Genomic DNA, 27,353 nt, shown 5'->3' with positions numbered 1-27,353 from the left:
GAGCAACAGATCGTTTATATTATATTAAGCGACATATTAAAGAATCTTACCAAACTGGTATATATACTTAAGTAAATATTGTCCTTTTACATCTCTTGCCTTGAACCCCCATTTTGTGATGGTCTGTGTGCTGCCTCAGAGATCACCTGACCAGAAATACTACAACTCTAACTGTAACAGGAAGAAATGTGGAAGCAAAAGACAGATCTCTGTCTGTTAATTGGCTCATGTGACCTAACAAGTATAGTTTGTTTGGTATGTTTGTGTGTGAATCATACGATCCCAGGGGGCGGCCCTTATTTATTTTTATTTTTTTTTAAATTTTCAATTTTCTATTTATGATTACCCAATGGCACATACTACTAAAAAAATATATATAATTATGAAAATGGTTTATTTACATGAAGCAGGGTTTCACATATTAGCTGTTTTATGCAATATCCGTTTATAGAGACCTACATGGGGTATAGTTTTCCTTTAAAGGTTGGCTACAGTTGATTAAAGGTGCCCATACTTGGGCAAATTAAAGCTGCCAATATTGGTCCTTTAGACTGATTCGGCAGCTTATCTGCCCATGCACGGGGGAATCCAACGGGTCTCCACGATCGATATCTGGGCAATAATTGACCAGATATTGATTGGGCAGGTTTGATCTTTTCCTGCGATCAAGGACTGCTGCAGATAGTTGAAGCGGTCCTACGATCAGTCGGCGCCCATTTCCTTAGTATAATCCGATCATTTGGCCCTAGGGCCCAACGTTCGGATTTACCCGGATATCACCCTGCCGTTGGTGGGCATATCAGGGAAAGATCGTATGGCCACCTATATTTTGTATTAAATTCCTGTTGCAAAAATGCCCCAAGTGAAGGGATTTCCCCTTTTAGATACAGGTACAATGTGTTCCTCTTACTTGGGTCAAACTACATATCACTAAACTGAAAAGTGCTTTACAAATCATACACACTATACGACATAAGGAAACTGGTTCTCGTGCAGCTACACATTCACAGCAGGTACAGGAAAGCGCTGTTGTGGTCGCAGTGGATCTGATGTGTAGATTTGTCTAACAATATTGTCTAAAAACATGGGGGGATTATTTCCAGGCAAATGTAAATCTCTGGCAGTGATAAGGAAAATAACGGTGCTTTAAAAAATCCACAAACAATATCAAGATGAATATGACACAGACACACATTTGTTCTTGTGATACATTACCGGAATTCACGGCAATGACACCAAACCGGAGGCAGCGCAGGAAAACATGCCTCACGTTGAGGCAAAAACGCAAGACATTCAACATAATCACATGAGCGAACGTAACCCAAAATGAAATCACAGAATCCGAATCTCTGGCTGATTGAGGATTAGAAATAGGGGTCAAAGGAAAGACAAGCCTCGACCCCAATGGAAGGCAACATCTGACCAATATTTCCCCTTATTCTGTAGCAGGGGAACTCTGGCAATAGGAAACCCTGAATGTCCATTATTCTAAGTGGAATCAACTGGAGACATTACATGGCAGTCTGAACGACCATCCTTTCAATTCTACACATGAAGGGCGACGTTTCATGAAATTTTCAGGTGCAGTTTGCAATTTTTCTCACTTAATTTGTCAAGAAACAGTTGGCAAATGTATGGGTAATACTGCTATTTTCTCATTCCACTGGACAGTGGCACCCCGATATACACACAAACACAACAGTCCATGTTGCATCACGGCAGTATCCAATAATAATAGAGGGAAGCAGATGTCAGCAAACGTTGGGTCTTCCCTTATCACGTTTGAAGATCCTTAGTAGCTTAAGTTGGGGCATTATCCTGTCATGCATTGGGGCTGTACTGAAAACTGGATTATTCTAAGGCAGCGATCTTAGAATAGAAAAATAAAAGCAGAGCAAGCGAGCAGAAAGTAACAAGCCTTTAGTCCTTTATGGCTCTGATCTCCTAAGTGGGGATAAACAGTTGTAGAGTATTGCCACGCTTCTGGAAAAGGAGGGGATGGATAGGAGAAGAAAACAAAAATGCTGGCCATTGCACTATTTTCTGTGCTTGTGAGATTGTGCCTTTGCAGTTTTTAAAAGGGAATCTAGACAGGTGCGTATTCCGGCCAGATGGAGCAGGGAGCCAGCGGCTTCTTTCAGCTCCTCATCGATATCTTGGCTTGCTTCTTTGCGCAGCTTGCTGCCATGCAAATCATTGCCGGAGGGCTGGGGTACGTAGCCATTATCCCCGAGCGTGTCCTCTTCATAGTCAATATCCGTATCGTCCTCGCTGTGAAAGCCCTCGCTGCCGTCACTTCCCGTCCGGCTGTTCTTCGGGATGAACTCGTACACTTCTTCAACGGATGACAAGGAAGACACGCTGGAGCGGGATTCACATCGCTGAGAGTCGCCGCCGCTGGCGCTGTAGTTGTGATCCTCCTTGGGGTCAATGTTAATCACTTCACCATCATTTTCCTGTAGGCTGAGAGGAGGGCAATGCTTGAAAGCACTGGCATAGCTGCGTTTCTTGGGTAACACCACCTTCAGAGGCTGAGGTTTCTGGCCTGGAAAAAGGGAAAACACAGGGTCAATTCAGTACAGGCCAAGTACTTAAATGAGATTTACCAAAAACATCCATCATCATGATAACAAAAGAGAAAGATCATTAGAATGAACATTAAAGGGGTTGTTCACCTTTTCATGATCTTTTAGTATGATGTAGAGTGATATTCTGCGACAATTATTGCAATTGGTTATAATTTTTTTATTATTTGTGGCTTTTTATTCAGCAGCTCTCCAGTTTGCACTTTCCGCTATCCAGTTGCTAGGGTCTACGTTTTCCTAGCAGCCATGCATTGATTTGAATGAGAGACTGGAATATGAATAGGAGAGGCCTAAATAGAAAGTAGCAATAAAAATACATTTGTAGCCTTACAGAGCATTTGTTTTTAGATGGGGTCAGTGACCCCATTTGAAAGCTGGAAAGAATCAGAAGAAGAAGGCAAATAATTTAAAAACTATAAAAAATAAACAATGAAGGCCAATTGAAAAGCTGCTTAAAATGAGCCACTCTATAACACACTAAAAGTTAACTTGATGGTGAACCACCCCTTTATCTATAGAACGAATTTCAGCCACAAATCAAGTTAACGCTTGGCAGAAAGGAATGATTCGTGACTGAAATTAGCCAATCTGACAAAATCTATGAATCTTTACGTGAAATGGCCAGACTTCCCGTCTAAACATATTGTATTTTATATAACCCTTTAGGTATAATATAGAAACCCTCATGTACCTTAAAACGTACTCAGCCTTTTATTGCTCTTTTAAAGGGGGAAATTATATACAGGTATGGGACCCGTTAACCAGAATGCTGTGGGACCTGGGGTTTTTTGGATAAGAGCTCTTTCTGTAATTTGGATCTTCATACCTCAAATCTACTAGAAAATCATGTAAACATTAAATAAACCCAATAGGCTGGTTTTGCCTCCAATAAGGATTAATTATATCTTAGTTGGGATCAATTACGAGCTACTGTTTTATTATTACACAGAAAAAGGATATTTTTAAAATGTGAATTACGTTTTTTTAAATTGAGTCTATGTGAGATATCCTTCCAATAATTCAGAGCTATCTGGATAACTGGTTTCTACCTGGTCAACGGATTTTAGTTTTTACAAACGATCCCAACTCCTGGCATCTGTATAATAAAATAGTGTAGAACTTGACCCCAGAGCTGACACCTAAATGGTCTCCCATGATCAAAAGAAACACACAAGGAATAGTTCACTATATAAATGGCGCTATAAGTAAAAAGGTCTACTTGTTATTGATATAACTTTTTACAACAACAACGTTACACCTCTGTAATTGACCTCAAAATTGCTCCCTCCTCAGGTAGGGGAGCCACATGCACAGTAGCACCAACAGACAACATTTGTGCCTACAGACAGGGCATTATGGTTAAGCAAATAACCCTGTTCATGGTTCACAATTACGACAAACTACACTTACGATCTAAAGCTTCTTCCTTGATAGAGCTGTTCAATAACATCATTGCTGTAGCAGCATCAATGTCAGAGTCTAAAAGAAAGAAAGATTTTGTTTAGCAAGATTTAAGGTGGATGATCAGGACAGTCCTTAAAACGGTCACAAAAATTAAACTTTCAATTAAACGTTCAGTTCTATAATAATCAAGTTAATGTTCAGTATCCTCCTCTCAGCAAGCGGTGTCTGACAATTCTGACTACTCCTGCATGGAGGAGATAAGTTTCTTATTTACACGAGATGAAGCTTATATTACGGTTTCAGTTCCACTTTAAATGCCATTTACATTATGCAGAAATAGAACATATATTGTTGATTAGGACCATAAGAAGCAGTCATCCAAAAGGGTCCCTTATAGTACTACATCTCTCACTCACTTAATTCTGATCCTGCCCACACCCTGTGTCTTATTCTCTTCCCTTTAGATTGTAAACTCCTTTGCACAGGGCCTTCCTCACCTTTTGTACCAGTATTGGTTGTGATGTATGTAACTCCATATGTTCTATGCATGTAATTAATGTGATTTAGTTGTATAGAACACATTTACTTTACAGTAGGGATGCACCGAATCCACTACTTTGGATTCGGCCGAACCCCACAATCCATTGCAAATTAGGGGAGGAAAGGAGTAAACATTTTTTACTTCCTTGTTTTGGAACAAAAAGTCACAAGATATCCCTACCTTGCATATGCAAATTAGGATTCGGTTCGGCCAGGCAGAAGGATTCATCGAATCCAGAACCGAATCCTGGATTCGGTGCATCCCTACTTTACAGTGTTGCAAAATATGCTGGCGCTATATAAATAAATGTTAATAATAATAATAGTGACGTGTGGGCCAGCCTGATACCTGTGGGGTCGGGCGACCTAGGCCCACCACCTTACACTGCCAGCTTCCGACTTCCAGTTTTATAGATGCGTGCCTGCCCCACCCCGGTGCGGGTCGGCACGGGTCTATAAACGGATGAGGGAAGCCAGATGCGGGTGAGCACAAGGGAGGGAGGGCACAGGTTGAGTTTTTCTTGACCTACACATCACTAGTCCATTGACTGCGGTGGGAATTGTCCAGTGGGCAAAGAGAATTGTCCTGCACATATTCCAGTGGGCAAGAGAAGTCCAAACATCGACTGTTGGGGGGGACCTATCAACAGCACCTTTCAGCTATCCCTGTCCAGACTGAGCACAGGTAATAGGACCTTCCACCCCACTCCTAGCAGGAGGGCAAGCCCCCCCTTTTTTTTTCTCCAATTGGCTCATAATGCCCATCTGTGTCTATGGGATAATCAACAGATCTGCAGAAAGAAGGGGCAATGATTATCAAGCAATTCTTAGTAACTCTGGCCATCTACGTGCGGCCAAATAATAAACAGAGTCATTTGATAATGGGCTTGAAGATCCGAATGCATGACATTTTAGCAGTCAGTAACCTATCATAAGATAAAGGTTTTTTTTTCAATGTCAACAAACTGAATTATTTGTAAATATACCTTTTACATAATGGATCTGCTTCCGTCTCGATGCAGAAGTTAAAACATACGGGCGGGATGATACACTGAAAGAAAACACAAGATCAGTTTTGTATAAAGGAATGGAGAGCTCATGTGAAAGTCTTTATTCAGTCACTCTATCCTTATGCAAATAAATGAATAAAGGACTATTATTATTATTAATATTATTATTATTATTATTATTATTATTATGAGCAGAGCTGCTCACAACCTCACCCACTACTGGGGCTCAGGGCAAATTTGTGGGTTGGGAGCAGGGGTTAACTTTGCTATTGAGCCAGACATCACTAACCCCTATACTAGTAAAATGAATGTGATAGTGACATGTTAACCCAAGCAGTAACGGAAATAAACCTACCTTGTCGGGGAAGTGGGAGGGGTGTATAAGGCAAGTGCTGAAGAAAATGGCTGTTTCTTCAACGCTTGAATAAGACTTGGTTTATACTCTGGATCAACACACCACAGGGAACCTTTTCCATTCACCTGTAATAAATTGTAGTATATAGTTAGCAATCTGAATTTATAGAAACGGGAATACAGCAAATGATTCGGCAAGTTCACCAAATGAGCGATATGACCACCATCAACTGATGATATCAGGGGGATCTCAATGTTTGGCCAATGCAGGCCGTGGGGAGAAACCCACTACAACCAGCAGCTCATGCAGCATCTTTTATTGGACCATATATGATTCTGCAAACCTTTGGCTTGGCTTGTTTTTCCCAAATATTTCTTCTAGTTTTCTCCCACCCCTCCAAATACTACCGGCAGGTTAATAAAATAATCAGGCAGGCGTTGCCTTGAACGTGGCAATGTAGGTCAGTCCTTTGCAAGCCTCAAAGCAGTTGCTCATTTTTGAATTCCTGGTTTGGAGGCAAGTTTGGGTGCATAAAAACTGCCAAAGAGCCTCCTGTAGCTGCCAGTCCTACAAATAGCCAATCATAGACCTTATTTAACAACGCCAGAGACTGTTTTCTGCTGGTGTTGCTCCCCAACTCTTTTTAAATTTGAACTGAATGGAGCTGTTGTTGTTGGACAGGTATATAGTGACAAACCTACTGTTTAGGGGTGTTCTATAAACAGATAAGGGGTGCTGGTATTTAAGGAAAGCCTGACCGGTTATAGAGACAAACCTGCTATTTAGGGGGGCTTTTAACACAGAAATACATAAATACAGACAGACCTACTAAGAAACCAGAAAGCTGTGACTGTACAAGCAGCCCTTCTTGTATTGAGCATGATCACTAAATAAGAGTTACATTATCATTTGGAACGTACAGATCAGCAGCTCTTTGATTTAGGGCACGGGGGGGGGGGGTGGACACACTCCTACGGTGGAGATATAGAACACAAGCTGCTCTCACGTTACTAAAAGCTCCAGCAGGAAGTGCTGCCATGGCAACCCAAACCCGACTGCTATCGGAGACCATGGCTAGACTTGCAAGTCTACAGTAACTATTTAGATGCTGTGGGAGTCGCAGCTTGCTCAAGAATGGATGGCGCTGAATCCATCTCATCTTTATCCCCCGAAGCTCAATGCCAGCTCTATTGTAGCAACAGAATGCAGCGTGGAAAAAAAGCCAGGAGCAAATGTTCTACTTGTGTGCAGGCTGCCTTGGTCAGACCGAATGCCTTTTCCTAATGGAATGACCCCAAAACAGCGACTGCAGACAATGAGAGACGAGATGCCCATTATCATTGAGCCGTATGAGTCAGAGCAGCAGAAAATCTGAATGGCAAATACACAAGGAATGCCTTTTCTTTGAGTGTTCCTTGCTATTCTGAGTCTGACAGCACACGGGTGCAATATAATGGCATGCATTTCTCACTGTGTAAACAGACCATAATATGCACTTCAATGGGGCTCAATACACTGCCAGCGGATTCAGGCACCTACCTTTCCGTGACTTCTCTCAACCTTCTGAAAATATTTATTGAGAGAGAGGTTGTGCCTGACGGAATTCTTCCATCCAGTGGGCGCAGTGGAGAAATAGGGGAATCTGTCCAGTATCCAGCTGTATATGTCTTTAACGGGCAGGCATTTGTTAGGGGAGTGCTCGATGGCCATGTAAATGAGGAGGCTGAATGAGTACGGAGGCTTGGAAGAGGCAGACAGTTTTTCTGGAGTCTGGCAGCCCGATGGGGAAAGATCACCTTCAATGTCATACAGTGGGCTCCCCGCCGAGACCCCCTCACTCCCCAGACTGAAGTTATTCAGCAAGTTTGTGCTCTCGTGCAGCCAGTTCAAGTTGGTCAACTCTTCATCCGTAGCACCATTATCCACCATGGAGGCCTTGGGCCTGGCTGCGCCCACCTCCTCCGGCAAGCTGCCCATGTTCTCTGTTTGACTTAATCCCGGGACTTTCTCCGCTGTTGGGCTTTCTATATTCTTGTCTGGAGTCATTCCAGTTACTGGACCCATATAATTCTAATACTCTGCAAGAAAATACATTTTCAGTTAAAACATAAACAGGCAAAAGATGAGTGTAATAACAAAGTTTCTCAAGCATTAGAGTAATTTACATCAATAAGACTTTGGGGCTCATTTTTGATTTTTTTGATTAGCTTTTTAAAGCCCGCTGCAAGTAAAACAATGAATGCAGCAATTTGATTGGTTGTCATCATATGAAAATTGTTCTGTGACAGGTTATTTAGTATCCTTTACGTTACGTTAACTTTTAGTATGTTATAGAATGGCTAATTCAATTGGTCTTCACTATTTCTTTTTTATAGTTTTTGAATGATTTGCCTTCTTCTGACTCTTTTCAGCTTTCAAATGGGGGTCACTGACCCCATCTAAAAACAAATGCATTGTAAGGCTACACATTTATTTTTATTGATACTTTTTATTTCTCGTCTTTCTATTCAGGCCTCTCCTATTGATATTCCAGTCTCTTATTTAAACCATTGCATGGTTGTTGGGGGAATTTGGATCCTAGCAACCAGATGGCTGAAATTGCAAACTGGAGAGCTGCTGAATAAATAGCTAAATAACTCAAAAACCACAAATAATGAAAACCAATTGTAAATTGTCTCAGTATGATGCAGTGAGGTATATTCTAACAGTTAGCTCTAAGGTAAAAGGCAGTTCAGCTTTAAATACATTTTTAGCATATTTTTAGAGTTTTCCAGTTCCAAATGGGAGTCACAAATAAGTAGGGATGCAACAAATTAGGAGTGGGAAAACATTTTTTACTTCATTTTGTGACAAAAAGTCACAAGATTTCCCTTCCCACTCCTAATTTGCAGATTCGGTTCGGCCAGGCAGAAAGCAGAATCCGGATCCTGCTGAAAAAGCCGAATCCCGAACCCTGGATTCAGTGCATTCCTACAAAAAAGGGGGTCATAAATAATGGCAGCCAACAAATAAGACTTATTCTATGCAAGGCTGCAATTCAATTGTTACTTTTTATGATTAATCTGATTTGTATCCCAGTCTCTCATTCAAACCACTGCCTGGTTGCTAGGTTAATGCAGATGCCAGCAACCAGACCGCTCCTGAACAAAAACTAAATGTAAAAAAAAAAAAAAAAGAAATAAAAGAAATACAATATAAAAGTCCAACTGCAAATGGTCTCAAAAGGCCCTTGCATAAAAATAGAGATATTGAACGGTATATTTTTTGGGAAGTGTTGCGACTGGAACCAAGGCCTTCCAGTTAAAACACAGCAGTGCTGCCTTGCTTTATGGCTGGAATTTAAGCTCACAGGATAGTAAACCTGTACATGAAACGGAGTTTAGTAGGCCATGCTCAGTTTTATATGGTTACTTCTTCCAGTCAGCAACAGTTTGCTTAGTAAAAGAATGTTGCTGAAGAGTGGGCAGGGGGATTAACAGGGATGTGATTTGGAACTCTATTTCCAGGCGGCAGCAGCCTGTAAATTACCTGGGGCACAAAAAAAGCACTAGCTATTCACCCAACCCCACACACACCTGATTCAGAGTTCAAAATTGTACACGCGGGATGCAAGGTGGCATGAGAATGTCCACCTCAGGACAACAAGGACCCCCAAAACACCCCTGTATATTTCCTAATCAAAGCCGTGTCTGCCTGTTTATAGTATCAATGCTCCTGACTCCTGAAACAATGTAGCCAGTTCATTAACAGACCTGGAAAACAAAATTCTTCAAACTGATTGTTTCAACAGTTGAATCTGGAGAACGAAAAGGGAGAAACAAATTCAACTTTAAATAAAAATTACATTTACAAACGTCAATTTCTAGGTGAATGTAACGTTGCTTAGACTGACACTCTCTTTTATTAGGCAAAAAATAAATAAATGTTTTTGGTGGAGGTCCCTTTATCTACAGAATTGGTATTTAACCTTAGTGCAATTGCTTTTAGTATGTGGGAATTGTTTTCATGATGACAAAATGACCCACTGAAAGCCTCAATGTGTGAGTATGAGCTGCTGGGCTTGATTGGCACAGATTGATGCACAGACGCCATCAGTCCCACAGGGGAAATATGATAACCTAGCTACTGGTGTGCTGCACTCAATAGGCCCATTGTATAATCCTTTATTCCACACACTCCTGTGCACTAGGACAGCAATAACATAAAGGTTCTCATTGCACCGGTGCAAATTACCAATGACTCTGGTCCAATTGCATTAAGTTTACGTTTCTTCAGTGGGACCAGGCCCAGACTGGCAATCTGTGGGTTCTGGCACATGCCAGAGGGGCTGCTGTAGGATGCCATAGAAAGTGACTATTAAGTGGGCTGGTGGTGGCTGTTTGGGCCTCTGTGTATTAGGAATGCCAGGGCCTATTTTGAATCCCAGTCCAGCCCTGAGTGGGAGCTGTTATCCAGAATGCTTGGGATCTGGGGTTTTGTGGATAAGGGATCTTTTAATAATTTGGAATTCAATACCTTGAGGGGTTATTTATGGTAATGGTATGGTAAATGGTAAAAACTCAAAAAGATTTTAGTTTTTTCAGTAGATCTATTTTGTAGATGTATTCTCCCCCGATGCTACAAAAAGCTTGAATCCGAAGATCTGCCATCTCAGACCTGTCCAGGCCCTGTATGAAGGTGGCCATAAACGGGCCGATAAAAGCTGCAGACAGACCGTGTCGGCAGCTTATTGGCCCGTGTATGGGGCCCCCCGACGGGCTTCACCGATCGAGATCTGGCCGACTTTCGGCCAGATCTCGATCAGATGGGACAAAAAATCCCGTCGGATCGCGGCCGCATCTATTCGTTGATGCGGTCCCGCAATCCGACCGCCCGTTTATGCATCGTTAGGATCTGATCGTTGGGCCCTATATTCCCCACCTCAAGGTGGGCATATCGGAGGGAGATCCGCTCGTTTGGCGACATTGCCAAACGAGCGGATCTCTCAGTGTATGGGCACCTTAAGTCAATGGGAGAGGCACTTATCTCAAATTGAAGTTATTGGGACCTTTGGGAGTTTTCCTTAGAAAATCCAACTTTTTCGTTGTTTTCGGGCAAAAACTTGAAAAAAAAAATTCAAGCAATTCGGGAAAAAGCCCCAAAAAATTGAACAATTCGGAACAAAGCCCAAAAATTTGAACAATTCATGTTTTTCACTCAATTTTACCTAGTTTTTCTGAGATCTGATTATATTTTATTAATATTATACTTATATTTATAAATTATATATATATTATAATTATATTTTATTAATAATAATTAATAATAGGCTAAAATCTGGCATGGGCGTTTTTTTTTATTTTTTACATAAAATACAAGATGAATTTGGATTTTAGTAAATAACCCCCTATAGGCTTGTTTTGCTTCCAATAAGGATTAATAATATCTTAGTTGGGATCAAGTATAAGCTACTGTTTTATTATTACAGAGAAAAGGAAATCATTTATAAAAATTAGAATCATCTGATTAAACCGGAGTCTATGGCCTTGCCATACATAATTTCGATCTTTAAGGATAACGGGTTTCCGGATAATGGATCCCATACATGTTTTGCTACAGAGGAATATATTCACTGCTGCTAAAGTTGCAGGCATGCGTCAAATTGCAGAAAGTCATGATATTTTACAGAAATCCCTTGATCGAGAACAAAACGTTATTCTCAGAGAGCTTAGCAAGCGATTATAAAAGAGTGGAGTGAAGACATGTCAGAAGTGTAACACACTCGTTGTTAGATGTGCAAATACGGACGGGATCTGACTCAGGAAAGGACAACAAACAAGATGTTTTCAGGAGAGATTAGTCAACGGGTGGAAACTTTTACTGTAATTGTTGCACTCACGGCACTTCCTGTTTTGTAACAATGCTTTAGAGGGAGGGCAGAGGAAAGGGTTAATCCCTTAAGGCAACACATTCACTTATGTTGCATATTCTCAGGCCTGTCTGCTTTTACCAATGAGAGGACCCAGGAAACCTAATGCCATTGCTACAGCCCCCTCTGTTCCCATAGTCTTGCTCCTCTGCAGAGCACAAGCTTCCTTATGGTAAAGGGGTAAAGGTCAAGCTTTCAGATGAGACACTCATTAGGGCAGTAGTAGAAGCAGATGATGATTTAATCCTTTGGGATTACCCCCCAAGCACTGGAGGGGGGGGGGATCTCCTATTCTTTACATTAGATGAGTCGGACTGTCCTCGTTAGATAGAAAAGAAAAGCAGCGAAGGCCGAGTCCCCTGGACACAAATCCATTCGACCGCATTCCACCTTAGTAAAAAAAAAAAAAAAAAAAAAAAAAAAAGGAGTTTCCAGTGTTTGATACTGTAGCGAGAAACAGCTACACAGCCTCCTTAAAGGGGCAAACACTTTTTTCAATTCAGTTGTTTTTAGATTGTTTGCCAGAAATAACGACTTTTTCCAATTACTTATTTTTTACTGTTTTTCCAAAATCTAAGTTTAAAGTTGAATGTTCCTGTCTCTGGTGTTTGAATCTGGCAGATCAGTAATTCAGGTGCAGACTCTGAGCTGTTACAATTTTGCAACATTTAGTGGATACATTTCCCAGGAGCATCTCTGGAGTATTAGCAGCTATTGTACCAGTTCTAACAGCTGCCTGTAATAAAACCCAGAGGTTCTGCTCAGGAGGGACAAAAATAAGAAATGTATCAACTAAATGTATCCATTGAGAACAGTTTACAGGGTCGGCGACCACCCATCCCAGGGCTGCTACAGAAGGTGAAAAAAGACTGTTGACACTTCAATATTAGAAAAACGGTCACATATAGAAAATCATTGGAAAAAGTCCTTATTTCTGGTGATCTATCTAAAAACAACTAGTTGTTTGAAGGTGACCCACCACTTTAAAGGAAGGGGAACTATTGTGAAAATGAAATATAAGCTTCATCATACTGGAAAAAGAAACTTTCTAAATTCAATCAATTAAAAATTCTGTACGGTTTCTGAAATAATCAAGTTTATATTCACTATTCCTCAGCATTGGTTTCTCTTCATTCTCTCTTCATGCAGCAGTCGGGTGTCAGATCCAATATATATTATAGGGGGGCTCCTTTTGCCTAGAAGATGTATTAGAGCTCACGCTATTAAAATCACCAGACATCATGGGGGGAATTCACAAAAGTGTCGGGAACGAAAAAATGTCTTTAAAATGTCGTAGAAAGTGTCGTAGCAACAGCCGACAAATTCACAGAGCATTTCTCCGCCAATTTTCCGACATGTGCGACACTTTTGAATTAGTGTCGTTAAAAGTGGGCGTGGTTTTTTCGGCGCCACTTTTCCCGCCATTTTTATGAATTACTCGTAAACTCAATTTTTTTACCGACAATTTTTCAGACACTTTAGGCTCTCCAAAATGAAAATGTCAGACAAATTGTCGTTTAAAAAGTCTTGGTAAATGTCGTTTGTACAATGAAAAGATATACGACATTTTAGAAAATTGTCAGACTTACGAGACATTCTGAGATGGTAACATCTGCCTTTGTGAATTTGCCGTTCATACGACATTTTACAAATTTGTCGACCGCCACTTCTGGGTTACTTTTTTTACCGACACTTTTGTGAATTCCCCCCCATGTCTCTCTACATGCAGAATTTAAGCAGAAGGCAGTTATTTTGTTAGATTTTGTTTGTACTGTAATCAGTTATTTGAGTGAGCTCTAATACATCTGCCAGGAAAGGGAGCCTTCCTATAAGATATATTGGATCAAACTGTCAATGACAGTTAATGACATCGGACACCCAACTCCTGCATGAAGACAGAATGAAGAGAAACAGATGCGGAGAGAGGAATAGTGAACATAAACTTGATTATTTCAGAAACAATGCAGAATATTTAATTGATTGTATTTAAAAAGTTTCTTATTTCAGTATGATGAAACTCATATTTCATTTTCCTTTTCCCGATAGTTCCCCTTTAAAACAGACCCTTGCCATTTGTTTTAGAAAATAAAAGCAGAGTGGGTGCTGTGGGTAACCTATTGATTGCTAAACGGATATATATGCCCTTTCGGAATGATCACGGGGAGCCAGAAATGGTCTAATGAGATTATTGGCTGGAATTTCCAGGTTTCCCAAAACCCACTAGTATGTACATATGCACTTAGGCAGCTGTCGAGGGAAAATTGGATTGCAAGCTTAGATGGGGCAGAATACCTTAACACTATATAAATACAATCATTTATAGTGTTCTCTCGGTTTTCCAGGTTTTTGGGCATTTCTCATTCAAGTCTACGGGGAGGCTTTGGAGGCCAAGGGAAATAAATAATAAATAGGCCATCAGCCTAAAGGTGGACACATGATGATGAACAAATATCCGAGTCCAAAGAAATAAACCTTACTACAAACATACACTGACCGCAAATGGCAGTTTTACTCTGAAAGACAGATGCACTGGCAGTTAGTGAAGAGGAAACAGATAATTCATCTCCCTTTGTCGCACGCAGAACTGTCTCTTCCTTTGTCTTTGGCGGAGCCATTGTCCATCTCCAGTGAGCAGCTGCCGGGATTGGTGCTCAGATTTGAATCCCAAAACACACGGCACAAGGCTGGATTTGATTACAATGCAGTGCTGATGTCTGTATCCAAGACAACTGAAGCATTAATGCTCTTGCGTGATCAGGCCGTTGCACTTAGGACTTGGGGCTGCACCACAGAAAAGCTGCCGCCTGCAGACAAAAGGAGATTGAGGGAAAACAAAGGAGAACATGCACTCGGCATCCAGCGAGGAAGAAAGAAAGGGTCGAAATTGGGCATATAAGCATAAAGAGAGAGGTTATTGATGTGCAAATAGTTCTACTTTAGAACTAGATTCATCCCACAGAGTAACCAACTGATCCAGTTAAATATATGAAACCCACTTCCACAAATTTCAAGCAAGGTTCCCATTTTATTTGCAACAGTTATCAAGCCAAATGTGAAGTAAGCTGCAATTCTATACGAGTGTGACCAGCCTCATAGACTTCAAGGTGTTTCAATTTAATTAAGCTTTTAAAAACATTTTTTTTCTGGAGTTAACATGACTGAATGCCTTCCTCTCCCACAGGAAAACGAATAACAGGTATCTGCAGCTAGCCACAAATACTGGACTAGATTGTTTGCTACATTGCAAGTAGCCTATTATGCCCACAAAGAAACAATGACCCTGGTTCTAGCCGGCTACAAGAAGCAACTACTTTTTTCTAGAAGTGCCATAGACCGAACGCTATAGTTTCACAATATTTTACTAACAGGGGGTCCTGATCAGCAGTTTAAACTCTCAAATTCACAAACAGCAGCCTAGTAACTAAACATACAAAATTTTCTCATTTCTGAAATAATCAGGCTAATCTAAAATTTGAGATCTTGTCTCTCTACATGCAGGATTTGTGCCAGTCATTCCAAATAGCATGATTATCCCCAATGTGTCCATTTAAAAACCTTAAAATCAGCAAATAACCATGTTGGTGGTGGGTTGATAAAATCTTTAGAGAGATCAAGACTAGATCCATTTATCTGGATAGGTAAAGATATCCATGAATAGCGCATTTCAGTGGGTGGAATGTCCCAATATGGAGGGGGTGACACTGCACAGTCAGGAGCCTACGCAAGATCACCACTAAGTGCGGGCATGGGGGAAGCAAGAGGTGCTGGGTTGTGTGCAAATCCCTGACACAATATTGCTGGAATTAGCCGAGTCAGACATTGCGGAGATGATTAGATTCAAGTGCTCAGCATTCTCCAATAAGGACTTGACATACTTCCATTAAGGCTACAAGCCGCATGCAATTTCTTCTACTTAAAAAAACAGATACTCGAGGGAGACACGTCATTCTGTTTGTTTACAAAGACTCGCCTAGATAAAAGCACCTGAACTGCTGGGGGCGACTTCGGAAATCGAAGCGACGCAAGTGCATTGGTGCGTTTTTTTATTGAAGCAGACGAAAGACATAGGGAAGCAGTTCGGGGAGATTAGTCGACCCAAAGAAGAGGCCATAAGTAGCCGGGCGACTAAATCTCCCCGAATCTCCAGGTGTGCCCTTACCCTTAAGGTGGCCATACACAGAGAGATCAGCTCGTTTGGTGATGTCACCAAACGAGTGGATTTCTCTCCGATATGCCCACCTTGAGGTGGGAACGCCAGGTCGGATCGCGGGACCACTTCAACGAACAGATGCGGGATCCGACGGGATTTTTTGTCCCATCCGATCGAGATCTGGCCGACTTTCGGGAGGCCCCATACACGGGACAATAAGCTGCCGACTTGGCCTGTCGGTAGCTTTTATCGGCCCGTGTATGGCCACCTTTAGACTATAGGTGCTTTTGACCGCCAATGTGACCCAGCACTGCATTGTGCCAGTTGAAATGCAAATAGTGAGAGTATATGTTTCTGGCCCCTGGACAGTCAGTTATAGTAAGCTAATGTAGAAGTGTGCCCCCTTATTTGGAGCTGCACTCACTAGTGAAAAGTTGCAGGGTAAAGGCACAGATCATCAGCATTGGGGTTGAGACCCAAAAATGGGTTATTGGGGAGAGTGTTTAAGCCGCTTCTTCTTACAGCTGCCAGAAGAAATAGAAAGGAGTCACATACTTCATTCTTGATCCATTCCTGGGTCACAAAGTTCATTTCCAGAATTAATTGAGCTCCCTTGGGATAAGGTTAAGATCCACTAGGCTTAGGGCTATGGCTATAATGCCCCTCACCACTTCCCATAACAACGCACTGGATACATCCTGCCACACCCTTCACTTGGATGGACATCCCAAGCCAAAGGGACACAGCACTTATAACAGTTATAACAAACTGTCCAGGAGATCCGAAATCTGCAGGCCCCCCCCCCCCCAATTACAACTGTTACGGTTTCACCCCAGGGCTGCAGTATTAAATATACTCTCATATGCTCTTCTCTTCTATTCCCTAAATGTCCCTGGGTATTGATCCTGGACAAAGCCCTTTGACGTTCCCATTAGTGGCATTTATTCAATGCCAAAGGAAATAGAGAAGAAAAGGATTACCGATATAAAAGAAACTCTTGACAAACCCTAAAAATGTGGTACAATTGTAACAGGAATACAGACATAACAGGGCAGCCCAGCCCATTGCTATGGTTACTGCACCAGTGCAAATGAACATTAGTAAAAATTCTCAGCACCTGGAAAGAGTTGACCTGTGGGCTCAGATCAATGGAAAAGAAACTGTGCTGTGCCCAAGAGCATGCACTTTAATCACTAAATCTCTCATCTTCAATGCACATATCTATGGGGACTGCACCCAAATCACTTCAGCTTGAAGCAGAATTTTTTTTTTTAGATTTCCTGGTATATTTTCCATGAAACAGACTGTGACAATACAAACGTGTGGCTAACCGTGTGCACGGATCAAAGCTTTTTGCGTATTTCCAGATGACTGGCGGCTGCCACATGGTTTACTCATTATGTTCAGAAGGGAAAGGAGAGAGTTTAAGTTACTGCACTCTGTGGCAGTTTCCAACTGTCAGGGCACACAGGGCCTCCAGTTGCCCAGCGGGCTAATATAATAAGGGCCAAATGCAGATCTCATTGAGACACTTATGGCCTTTACCCTGCCCATAGACTTCTTTATATGACAACATAATTTTAATATAATCCTTTGGGTCTATAGGTGGAGCAGAGGGAAAAGCTATAAAAGATTCAGTAATGGAACAGAATACCAGGAAACTTCAGGGAAATGACGTTTGATCTTCCCCTCATTAATTAGGGAGGCACTGAATGAACGATTTCTGCTTATGTAGCACGGGACAGACTAAAGCACACCATAGACAAGCAGATTTTACGCTTATATCTGACAAACGATAGGATGTTGCAATCTTCTGACCTGCCACTAAAGCTGGCCATAGACGCAATGATCCGATTGTACGAATCGTGGATTCGTATGATTTTCGGACCGTGTGTGGAGAGTACCGACATTTTTCGTCCGCCGGAGATCGGTCGTTTGGTCGATCGGACAGGTTAGAAAATTTCTGTCGGCTGCCGATAATATCTCTGCATGTATTGCCGATCGTACGATTTTCAGAGGGAGACTGTCACCAGCTTTGTCGGACATAACTATCGTACGATTGCTGTCAGGGGCAGAACATCGGCTGATCTGTTCTTATTTGATCAGAATGGTAAGATTTTGATCTGAATGGTTAGTGGAGGGTCGGGAGATGGGAAAGTCCGATTGTATGTTGATTCGCACGATCGGATCTTTGCATCTATGACCAAACAAGCAGATCTTATAGTGTATTGCCACTTTAAGAGAGAGCTGACTGCTGCATTACCTTGGATAGGAGCCCATATGCACATCACAATTTGCCAGAAATCAGGCTCCCACCGCATGTTGGGGAGTCAGCCATAGAAGTTTGGGTTTTATAATGGGGTTAGTCTTGTGATTATTATTGTGCTTGAGGGGGGAAAAAAAAGGCTGTTAAGCCAGTCTCCATTTTTTTCATTTATTAATATTTAAGGTTTTTGTTACAGTATTTAGCAGCTCTCCAATTGGAAATTTTAGCAATCTAGTTGTTAGGGTCTAATTAACCTAGCAACAATGCCCTGATTTGAATAAGAAACTGTAATATGAATAGGAGAGGCCTGAATATACAGATGAGTAATAAAAAGTAGCAATAGCAATACATTTGTAGCCTTCCAGAGCATTTGTTTTCAGATGGGGCCACTTTGAAAGCTGGAAAGAGTCAGAATAAAGCAAAACATTTAAAAACTACTTTAAAAAAATAAAGGCCAATTGAAAAGTAGCTTATAATTAGTCATTTTAGAACATACTAAAAGTTAACTTAAAGGTGAACCATCCCTTTAATACAACAGTATTGTCTGTAGGGTTCACAATGCATGGGCCTGGCACCAATTCCATAGTTACCCTAGTAGATTACTACTGACTGGCTTGTGCCAAGGGAACTGAAGGGGAATTACGGACATCCACTATAAGCACTGCTACTTGTGAGACCATGTTCAATTATGCTGGAATTATGGGGAAACTGCATTGTCATTGGAATTTAAAAAAAAAAAATTTGGTTTGCGTGGGATTACTGCACTTGCACCACTTCATAAATAAACACTTAGGGTAAGGGCACACCTGGAGATTCTGGGAGATTTAGTCGCCCAGCAACTAATCGCCTGTTCTGTGGGGCGACTAATCTGCTTCCCCGTGTCTTCCGCCTGCTTAAATGAAAAAACGCCTGCGCCAATGCACTTGCTACGCTTCGATTTCTGAAGTCACCCGAAGTTTACTCGTACGGAAATCTCTGACATGAGACATAAAGCTGCTCAGAATAACATTATATTATAGGGATGAGGTGAGATCCTCCACACCCTCTGGTAGCAGGACACTATCCTGCCTAGTGGGAGTTGTAGTTCAATACAGAGAAGAGATTACAGGCTTACAAATATAAATCAGTGGAATGCATGGGGATCTGAGGCTATAGGAAAGCAGGTTCCATGGCATCAAACACAACACCAGCATTAATATACAATAAGCCCCCGATTAAGCGATCAAACGAACATGCAAATTGAAAACATTTTAATTATACAGCAATGCGTGGGGTCAGAAGGGGCAGCAGGTCTCATATAGACACAATCAGAAAATAAATAGTCAAGTAGGAAAAGATGTTACAATGTAACTGTATCGACTGTGTGGCTTGTGCCCCTGCTACAAAGTATCCAACACTAGACAGGAATTGTGAATTGAATCAGAGGCAGAGCTTCTTTATCCTCCTCGAGTGCCGGCAACACTTATGCAAATCCTCTCATCTGAATCTGAATAGCTACCGAATTCAGCCGCCACACCAAATGGCTTGACAAAGGAATATTTTTACAAGCCCAGAAGGATCGTTTCCTATTCTCCCACCCTACTTGACTTATAGCAATGTAAACCTGGAAAATGTGGAAAACATGAAATATTCAGCAGGGGAGAGAAGAGAGTAATCGATCGCAAATTATATATATATTAAATATATATATTATTGAATAAAACTTTATTTGATTTTTTTCACTAAATAAGACCTAGAAGTGTGGCTTTTTGAACCTATTACATGTTTTTTGACCAGCACCCAGGCTGATGCCATTGGGTTGGGAGTGCACCGGATTGGGAATTTTATACACACACACAAACACACACATTTCGGTTAAGACAGGCATGTCCAAAGTGCGGCCCGTTTTCAAATTTACACTGGCCCTCAGACTCCGTCCGTCATGAAATTAATAATAATGAGGCCCCCCAGCCCAGTGCGAACAGGAATCCCATAGCGGTAATATTAAGGCACATCAGTGAAATGATCTGCCACTTGGTCTATACTGCTGCCTGTGTGCTGAAGGTGTTAGTAATAGACACGTACTGGCAGGTAGTGACGTGCTGTTTTCGCATACTTCTTTAGGGCTGAAGGTGTCAATAGACGTACTGACGTGCCAGTGCAGTAAACTAAAGAAGTATGGCGTCACTACGTTCCAGTACGTGTCTATTAGTAACACCTTCAGCACACAGGCAGCAGTATAGACCAAGTGGCAGATCATTTCACTAATGTGCCCAAATATTACTACTACGGCTACTCGATTCCTGTAATTTAATGTTAATGGTTCAAAAAATGTCAGGCTGAATGGTCGGCCCCCACACATTTTCACCTCACCAAATCTGGCCCTCGTTGCATAAAGTTTGGGCACGCCTGGGTTAGGACTTTCTCTCATCCTAGAGACAGCACCAAAACGTTGGGAATTTTACACGATGCACTAGAAATAAAAACGCAAATATTTTAAGGTTGTGCCGGTATGAAGATTTGTGTAAATGTAAGGTGTAACTGTGCACCCCAAAGTGGACAAAGTTTTTTGACATCAGAGTGAGGATACTCTGCAGATTGTTAAACACATATAGACCTAATTTCTCTACTGATATACAGTAAATGTCTCCCATGCATGCCGTGTTGTTTTAAGAGCACAGTTTATTGCTTCTGATTAAAAAATAAATATGAGCGAATAAACAAACTCATCCAGCTCCAGTTCAAAAGGATATTAAAACTTTTTTGCTAGGACAACCTATTCCAAACTTAACCAAACAGTCCCAAAAATTAGTGAACTATGTACTCACTTCAGCCAAGTTGTCAATCGCTAAGAATTGGAAATCTTCTATCTCTCCAACTATTATAGAAGTGCTTCAACAAACTAATTATAATAGGGAGTTTGAATATAGGATAGCAACATTTGAAAACTTGGGCAATTTGGGAATTTTGAGGATTTACAAATATACAACCTATATGAACCTTACCTAGATGTTATAAGACTAGGGGAGAATCCCTAACATTACATATAAGACTATAGACATATATCACAGTCAGTTAACAGAACGAACATTTTCTTGTTTCTTCTAGTTTAGAATGGCAGTAGGCAGTAATTTTTAAGTTAGCTTTTAGAAAGTTACAGAAGCAACTTCTCAGTTGATCATTATTTTATAATTTATATTTTTTTATATATACTTTTTCTTCTGACCCTTTCCAGCTTTCAAATAGGGGTCGCTGACTCAATCTAAAAATCAAATGTATTGTTATTGGCACTTTTTATTACTCATCTTTCTATTCAGGTCTCTCCTATTCATATTCCAGTCTCTTATTCAGATCGGTGCATGGTTGCTAGGGTAATTTGTAGGTATGCACCAAATCCAGGATTCTGCCTTTTTCAGCAGGATTCAGTTAAATTCAATTGCCTTACCAAACCCTTAAAGTGGACCTGTCACCTACACATAAAAAACTGCATAATGAAAGTCCTTTCCAAATTAAATATGGAACCCCAAAATTTTTTTTCATTAAAACATCCGTACCTGTTATAAAGGTGTTTAAATATCTAAACTGTCAATCAAATATTACCTGCCCCGCCTCTATGCCCGTGGCATAGAGGAGGGGCAGTCAATTACTTTCACTTTCCATTCAGCACTTCCTACATGTCACTGCTCTCCCCACATTCCCCCTTCCCTCCTCAGGCTCTATAATTGTGTAGGGCACTACACATGGACATTAGGTCCCCCATTCTGGTTCATACACAAGATTTTGGGGCGATACACAATTTCCCTTAATAACCGTGTCCACAAAATGGCAGCTGCCTGCTTGCTGTGATTGTATAATTCCAAGACAGAAGGAAACAAAATTTAAATAATAAATACAGTGTAAGTAAAGTTTATTTTGCTCAACTAACATGATAGAAAAGAATTTGAAATTATTTCTTAGGGTGACAGGTCCCCTTTAAAATCATGCATGCTTCTCATGAGCCCTTGTTGATGGCAAATTAGGGTTCATATTCGGCATTTGTCCTAATCTTTCATTAAGAATTAGTCAAATCTCAAAATAGTGAAATCTGTGCATGCCCTAGTAATTTGGCCCCTAGCAACCAGATGGCTTTATTGCAAACTGGAGAGGTGCTGAATAAAAAGCTAAATAACTCAAATACCAAGGGGATAATAAAAAATTAAGACTAATTTCACTTATGCTCAGAATTTCACTCTTTACATCTTACTAACAGTTAACTCAATGGTGAACAAGCCCTTTAAAGCTCAATATCTGACACCTTAGGTGGACATAACGGGAAAAGATCTGGTCATTTGGCAAGGCCTCTATTAAGGCCACCATTAACAGAGAATCAGTAGTCCAACATGTGCAGTAGCGCAGATTGTGGGATTGGATGAAAGGAAATATAAAAGCAAACAGAGAAGACACACAAGTTGGTGGAGACTTGGGAATGTTGACACAGGCAATAAAAGGAAAGACAATAGCCGGGCAGGAGGCACATCACTGCTGGCTCAGCTTTCTCCCTGTCACATGTCCCATTCCCGGGTAACATAGAAGCCTATGCTCCAAGGACATATTCAATTCTCATTTTTGACCTTCAGTTCAAGAAAAGAAAAAAAGCAGGAGAAATTGCACTTCCCGAGACATTAGTGTGGCACAGAGCAGATGGTCGGAGTGGAGCTGGAAGTGTCCGGTGCTGCCAGAGAACCTGCAGTCATTGCACCGTGATGCACTCCCAAAAATCATGATATATATAATATAACAGCGCCACCAGCAGCAGAAATAGAAATGGCATTAATTTCCAACGGTCACCTCAAACACATGGAAAGGCTTTCACACTGTGTATGGCCCCTTGTAGCTTTATTCAAGCTGATGGCTCAGATAGCATAGAGGCAAAGCTGAGAGATTGGGTTGGGAGCACAACCCCATGCACCACCCCAGCTGAGGCCACTTACTTCATGTGTGCTTATTAATGCGTCTTCCAATAACATTCTAAGCCTGAGCCTAGGGAGTCACTCACAATATACAGAGTATATACAATAGTCATAATGTGTAACTAGTTATTATTCAAATTCACATGACATGGCAGCTCAGAAACCAATGCAGTCTGCAGGAGCCCTGTAGCATCGGCTTCAGTGGCAGCCAAACCTTGTTTTCTGTTTGATCATCTGCGACAACCTTTACAAACTAGCAGATCTTTCCCCGATATGCCCAGCAACGGCAGGATGATGATATTGGGTTAATCCGAACAATCAGTTACAGAACAATCAGTCAAGCCAAATGATCGGATTATGACGGAAATGGGGTGCGAATGGGATGTAGGATCTAATCAACTAGACGGCGTGGTCCTTGATCACAGGAAAAATCAAAAATGCCTATGAATATAAGCCCAATTTTTGCCGTTGGACCACCCCACACACAGGCAGATAATATGCCAAATCGGTGTAAAGGGCCAATACCGTCGGCTTTAATCTGCCCGTGTATGGCCACCTCAAGTTTAGCGTCTCAACGGTTGCGTACATCACATTGAGCATGTGAAGTGCCACTGACACACAGAAGGCACAAGATGGCGAGATCCTTTGGGCAAATTTAAGGCCTGGATATTATAGCCATAGGGCTGCTGAACCTCCGGGCAGGTACAGTTAGTTCACTATATAAAATGCAATATTTCCAGCCGTGATGGAGCAGGAGAGATCAGTTTGCTGAAGGCAATGAGTGGGCGCATAATGCAGTTTGGACTGTGACATGAATTGCCATCTGATCCCTACTGCCATAGGAAACACTGGAATTAAAAAAATACCAATACAGCATGCCAACATCTATTGCCTGATTTGCCTGTACGTCTTGGTTGGCTTGCTTGCAATGCACGGGAACTGCAAGAACAAAAGGGCACAGCGACTTAATGGTTAAGCTCTAAGCCCCTCCCCCCCACCCAACATTTATTAAAATATATGTTTAGTCCATAGCAATAGGCACAATACAGCAATGGAAAGAAAAGTCTATTCTTCCTATTTACAGCCATTCTGCCTCGTTTCTATGACAATGAAGCCCTAGCAACCAGGCAGCAGCTACAATTCCCAAGCTAAGAATTAAAGAAGAAAACCATACATAAAGTTAATGGCTAGGTGAACAAAATTGATTAAACCTGCTGCAGAACATTAGCAAAAACAGTGCATTCTGGGCCTTCACATAAACAGAACTGACCAATGAACAGCAGGGCAGTCTCTACTTTTCCCTAAGCACCAGACAGATGAAACCCATCCGGGGACATAAACTTTACGTACTGAAAGAGGAAGTCTTTAAAGGGGAACTCCACCCAAATCCTGTTTTACATAACAAAAGAAAACATAATTCTAAGTAGATTTCCATTATACATTCACTAAACACTTTCAGTGATAGTAAAGTAATGTAACTAACTGCCCTCTCAGCCGCTTATATACTCTGCACTGCTGGTTCTGACTCCTGATGTTAACATCAGTCCTCCTCTAAGTCTGCTTATGTTAACAGCACAGTTGAAAGGGCTCAACCAGAGAGCTGAAATGAATATGTTAGGCTGATATTTTGGTGGGGGTAAATTACAAATGTTTCCAAAGGACCCAGGCCCATCACTGGCCCCATGTGGCTTAAAGGGAACCTGGTCACTATTCGTTTCTTGTCCACAACTTAAAATCATGGAACTGCTGGTGTGCATGAACTGCTCAGTTATCAGGACATGGGCTCTGATTGAGGAAACATGTTTGGGTCCATGTGACCTTGAGATAAAAAGTCACTTCTATATCTCTGGCCCATGTGCCAGCTTGTAGGCTAATAGCCCAATTTCATTGCCCCTGATCATGGCTTTCCAAGCAGCAGCAGACAAACTGCCACTGTCCTCGTGTCTCTGCTGCTAATATTATTAAAGGACAAGCAAAGGCAGGATCACTGGGGGGTAATGGAATGGAATCCCAGTGATTCTAGTCACTTACTCAGACCCCCAGGCCGACGCTATCCTTCCAAAATAGCACCGTCCAGGGGGACTTTTCTTATTCGCTGCCAAACAGCACCCTCCAGGCTTGAGCATGCACAGTATAGGAATGGGGGAAGGATTTCAGGAGTAGAGGGTGCTGGGGCACTGGGAGAGTATGGCAGTGTGGCCCTAATAAGCAAAGTACTCGGGTCAATGCATTTTTGGAAGAAGACCACACTAAAGGGTGTGAAGTGCCTAAAATGACGGTTCAACGTTTCCAACCATGGCTGCTGTACAAGGTGCAGTGATAGGGAAATCCCTGAGCAAAAATCTACCTGTCCCCACCCCTCGTGACCCAGAGCATTCCAACTAAGCAGGAAGTGAGAGAGCGCCCAGAACATCTGAATGTCTTATCAGTGACTGCTGCTGCCAGGTCTGAGAGTCTAAACAGGCCCTGGCATTTCCATTACACAGAAACCCAAACTGTCCCCCAGCAGCTCAATACTTAGTGTCTATGGCATCTTACTGACTGGCTTCACTGCAAAGCCCAAGTCTATAATCCCCCTGGGGCCCCTGCAGAGAACCAACATGGCAGCTCCCATTCCCATGTGCGAGAGAGACGGGGAGAAGCCATACTTACTGACTGCACAGTTCTAATGAGACGGTGTGTGGGAGGCAAACTACATGGCAGCTCCCCACTTCTCAATATGCAAGTAGGGAAGGTATTGGGGGACACAAAAAGTTCCTAGAAGGGAAACCCCTCCCTCGACAAACGAGAGTATTTGTTTCTGGAGCCGCAGCCCTTCGGGCGCTATGTAAGTGCGAGCCGGCAGCCCGAGGGTTAAGGGAAGGACAAAGCTGCCGTGTCCGAGCAGCGCTCAGTTACTGGGGAATAGAGAGAGAGAGCACGTTGCGCACAGGGAACAGACAGGACAATACTACCACTCCCAGCATGCACCTCGAAACGCGTGCCCCTCCCCCAGAGAAACACGAGGCCTACTCACCGGCATGAACCGCGTCCCGGTACAATATGGCAGCGGCGGCTGTAACAACGGGCAAGAAGATGTCAGAGATCAGCAGCTGTTGCAGCTCCCTCCATCCGCGTACGAGCAACGCCACCAGTTCCGCCCCCTCCGCCAAGTTGCCATGGGAACGCGGCGCCAAATGGAACCGCCTCCAGCTCTCTGCTTGAGACACGCGCGCACCTCCACGCCCACTCAGACAATAGCCCCGCCCCAACGCGATTCCCTTTTTTTCCTCAAAGCAAATACAGCTTTACAGCGTATAGTCCAACAAAAAAACAAAAAACTCCACAATGAGAATCCCGGTTTGTGTGGCTTCCCTTTGTGCGGAAGAGGAGCGAGACTGGGGGCGGAGCTGTAGCTATGACGCAGAGGATATAATTTGCTGCAGGAGCCATTTCTAACCATGTGACTGTTAACTCGTTCGCCGCCGGGAGGGAGGGGTCCGCGACGCTCGCAGTGGTAATAATAGCAAATGTTGAAGGGGGTGAAAGGAGAAGCCCATGTGAAGCGGGAAAGGCGCATGTGGATGGGTTTCCATGGAGACGACAGCGTGAGCGCGCCGCCGCTGATCGATCTGTCAACGAGGCCCTCTCGCCGGAGAAAGGAGAGCTGGTCACGTGGCGCTGTTGGCGCCAGATTTTGTCAAGTGACAGCGGGTTGGAAGGTTTTCCTACGCTGAGTTCTGACGAGATTTCGCTCATGAGTGTTGTTGTGCGGGTGTTTCAAGTCTCCTACGTGTAGAAAATTCCATGGCCTCACAAATACGTCATTTTACACGAATGATTAATAAATGGAATCCCTGTCTGAAAGCACTTTCTCTTCCCTCACAGCAAACTACTCTGCTGTACTCTAGTCAGGGCTTTGCTTCCCGCAAGGCCTCACGTGTCATCTCTGAGGAGACCGGACTGGCCAAAATGTTGCTCAACTTCCATTTCATACTGAGAATCAGTCATAGGGGCCCATTTACTTAGCTCAAGTGAAGGAATAGAATAATAAAATACTTAGAATTTCGAATTGTTTTTTTGGCTACTTTGACCATCGAATTGACTACTTCGACTATGACTTCGAATCAAATGATTCGAACTAAAAATCGTTCGAATATTCGACCATCCGATAATCTAAGTACTGTCTCTTTAAAAAAAACTTTGACCCCCTACTTCACACCTAAAG

The 27,353-nt window shown here is 42.2% G+C and overlaps 1 protein-coding gene across 3 annotated transcripts; it reads right to left on the bottom strand.

The window, feature by feature from the left end:
• Positions 1–309: 309 nt before the first annotated feature.
• Positions 310–27,101, bottom strand: foxn2.S (forkhead box N2 S homeolog). 3 transcript variants are annotated; one of them, XM_041564039.1, is made up of 7 exons: positions 26,163–27,101; positions 14,297–14,606; positions 7,434–7,972; positions 5,895–6,019; positions 5,516–5,580; positions 3,996–4,064; positions 952–2,545 (listed from the first exon to the last, which is right to left on the bottom strand). In XM_041564039.1, the coding sequence occupies exons 3-7, from the start codon at positions 7,956–7,958 to the stop codon at positions 2,037–2,039; spliced, it is 1,293 nt and encodes a 430-aa protein (XP_041419973.1). In that variant the 5' UTR covers positions 7,959–7,972; positions 14,297–14,606; positions 26,163–27,101; the 3' UTR covers positions 952–2,036.
• Between the last annotated feature and the right edge of the window lie 252 nt (positions 27,102–27,353).

The sequence above is a fragment of the Xenopus laevis genome, chromosome 5S, assembly GCF_017654675.1.
Source record: "Xenopus laevis strain J_2021 chromosome 5S, Xenopus_laevis_v10.1, whole genome shotgun sequence".
Lineage (NCBI taxonomy): Eukaryota > Metazoa > Chordata > Amphibia > Anura > Pipidae > Xenopus > Xenopus laevis.
The sequence above is the reverse complement of the archived record's forward strand: the minus strand, read 5'-3'. Positions and strand labels throughout refer to the sequence as shown.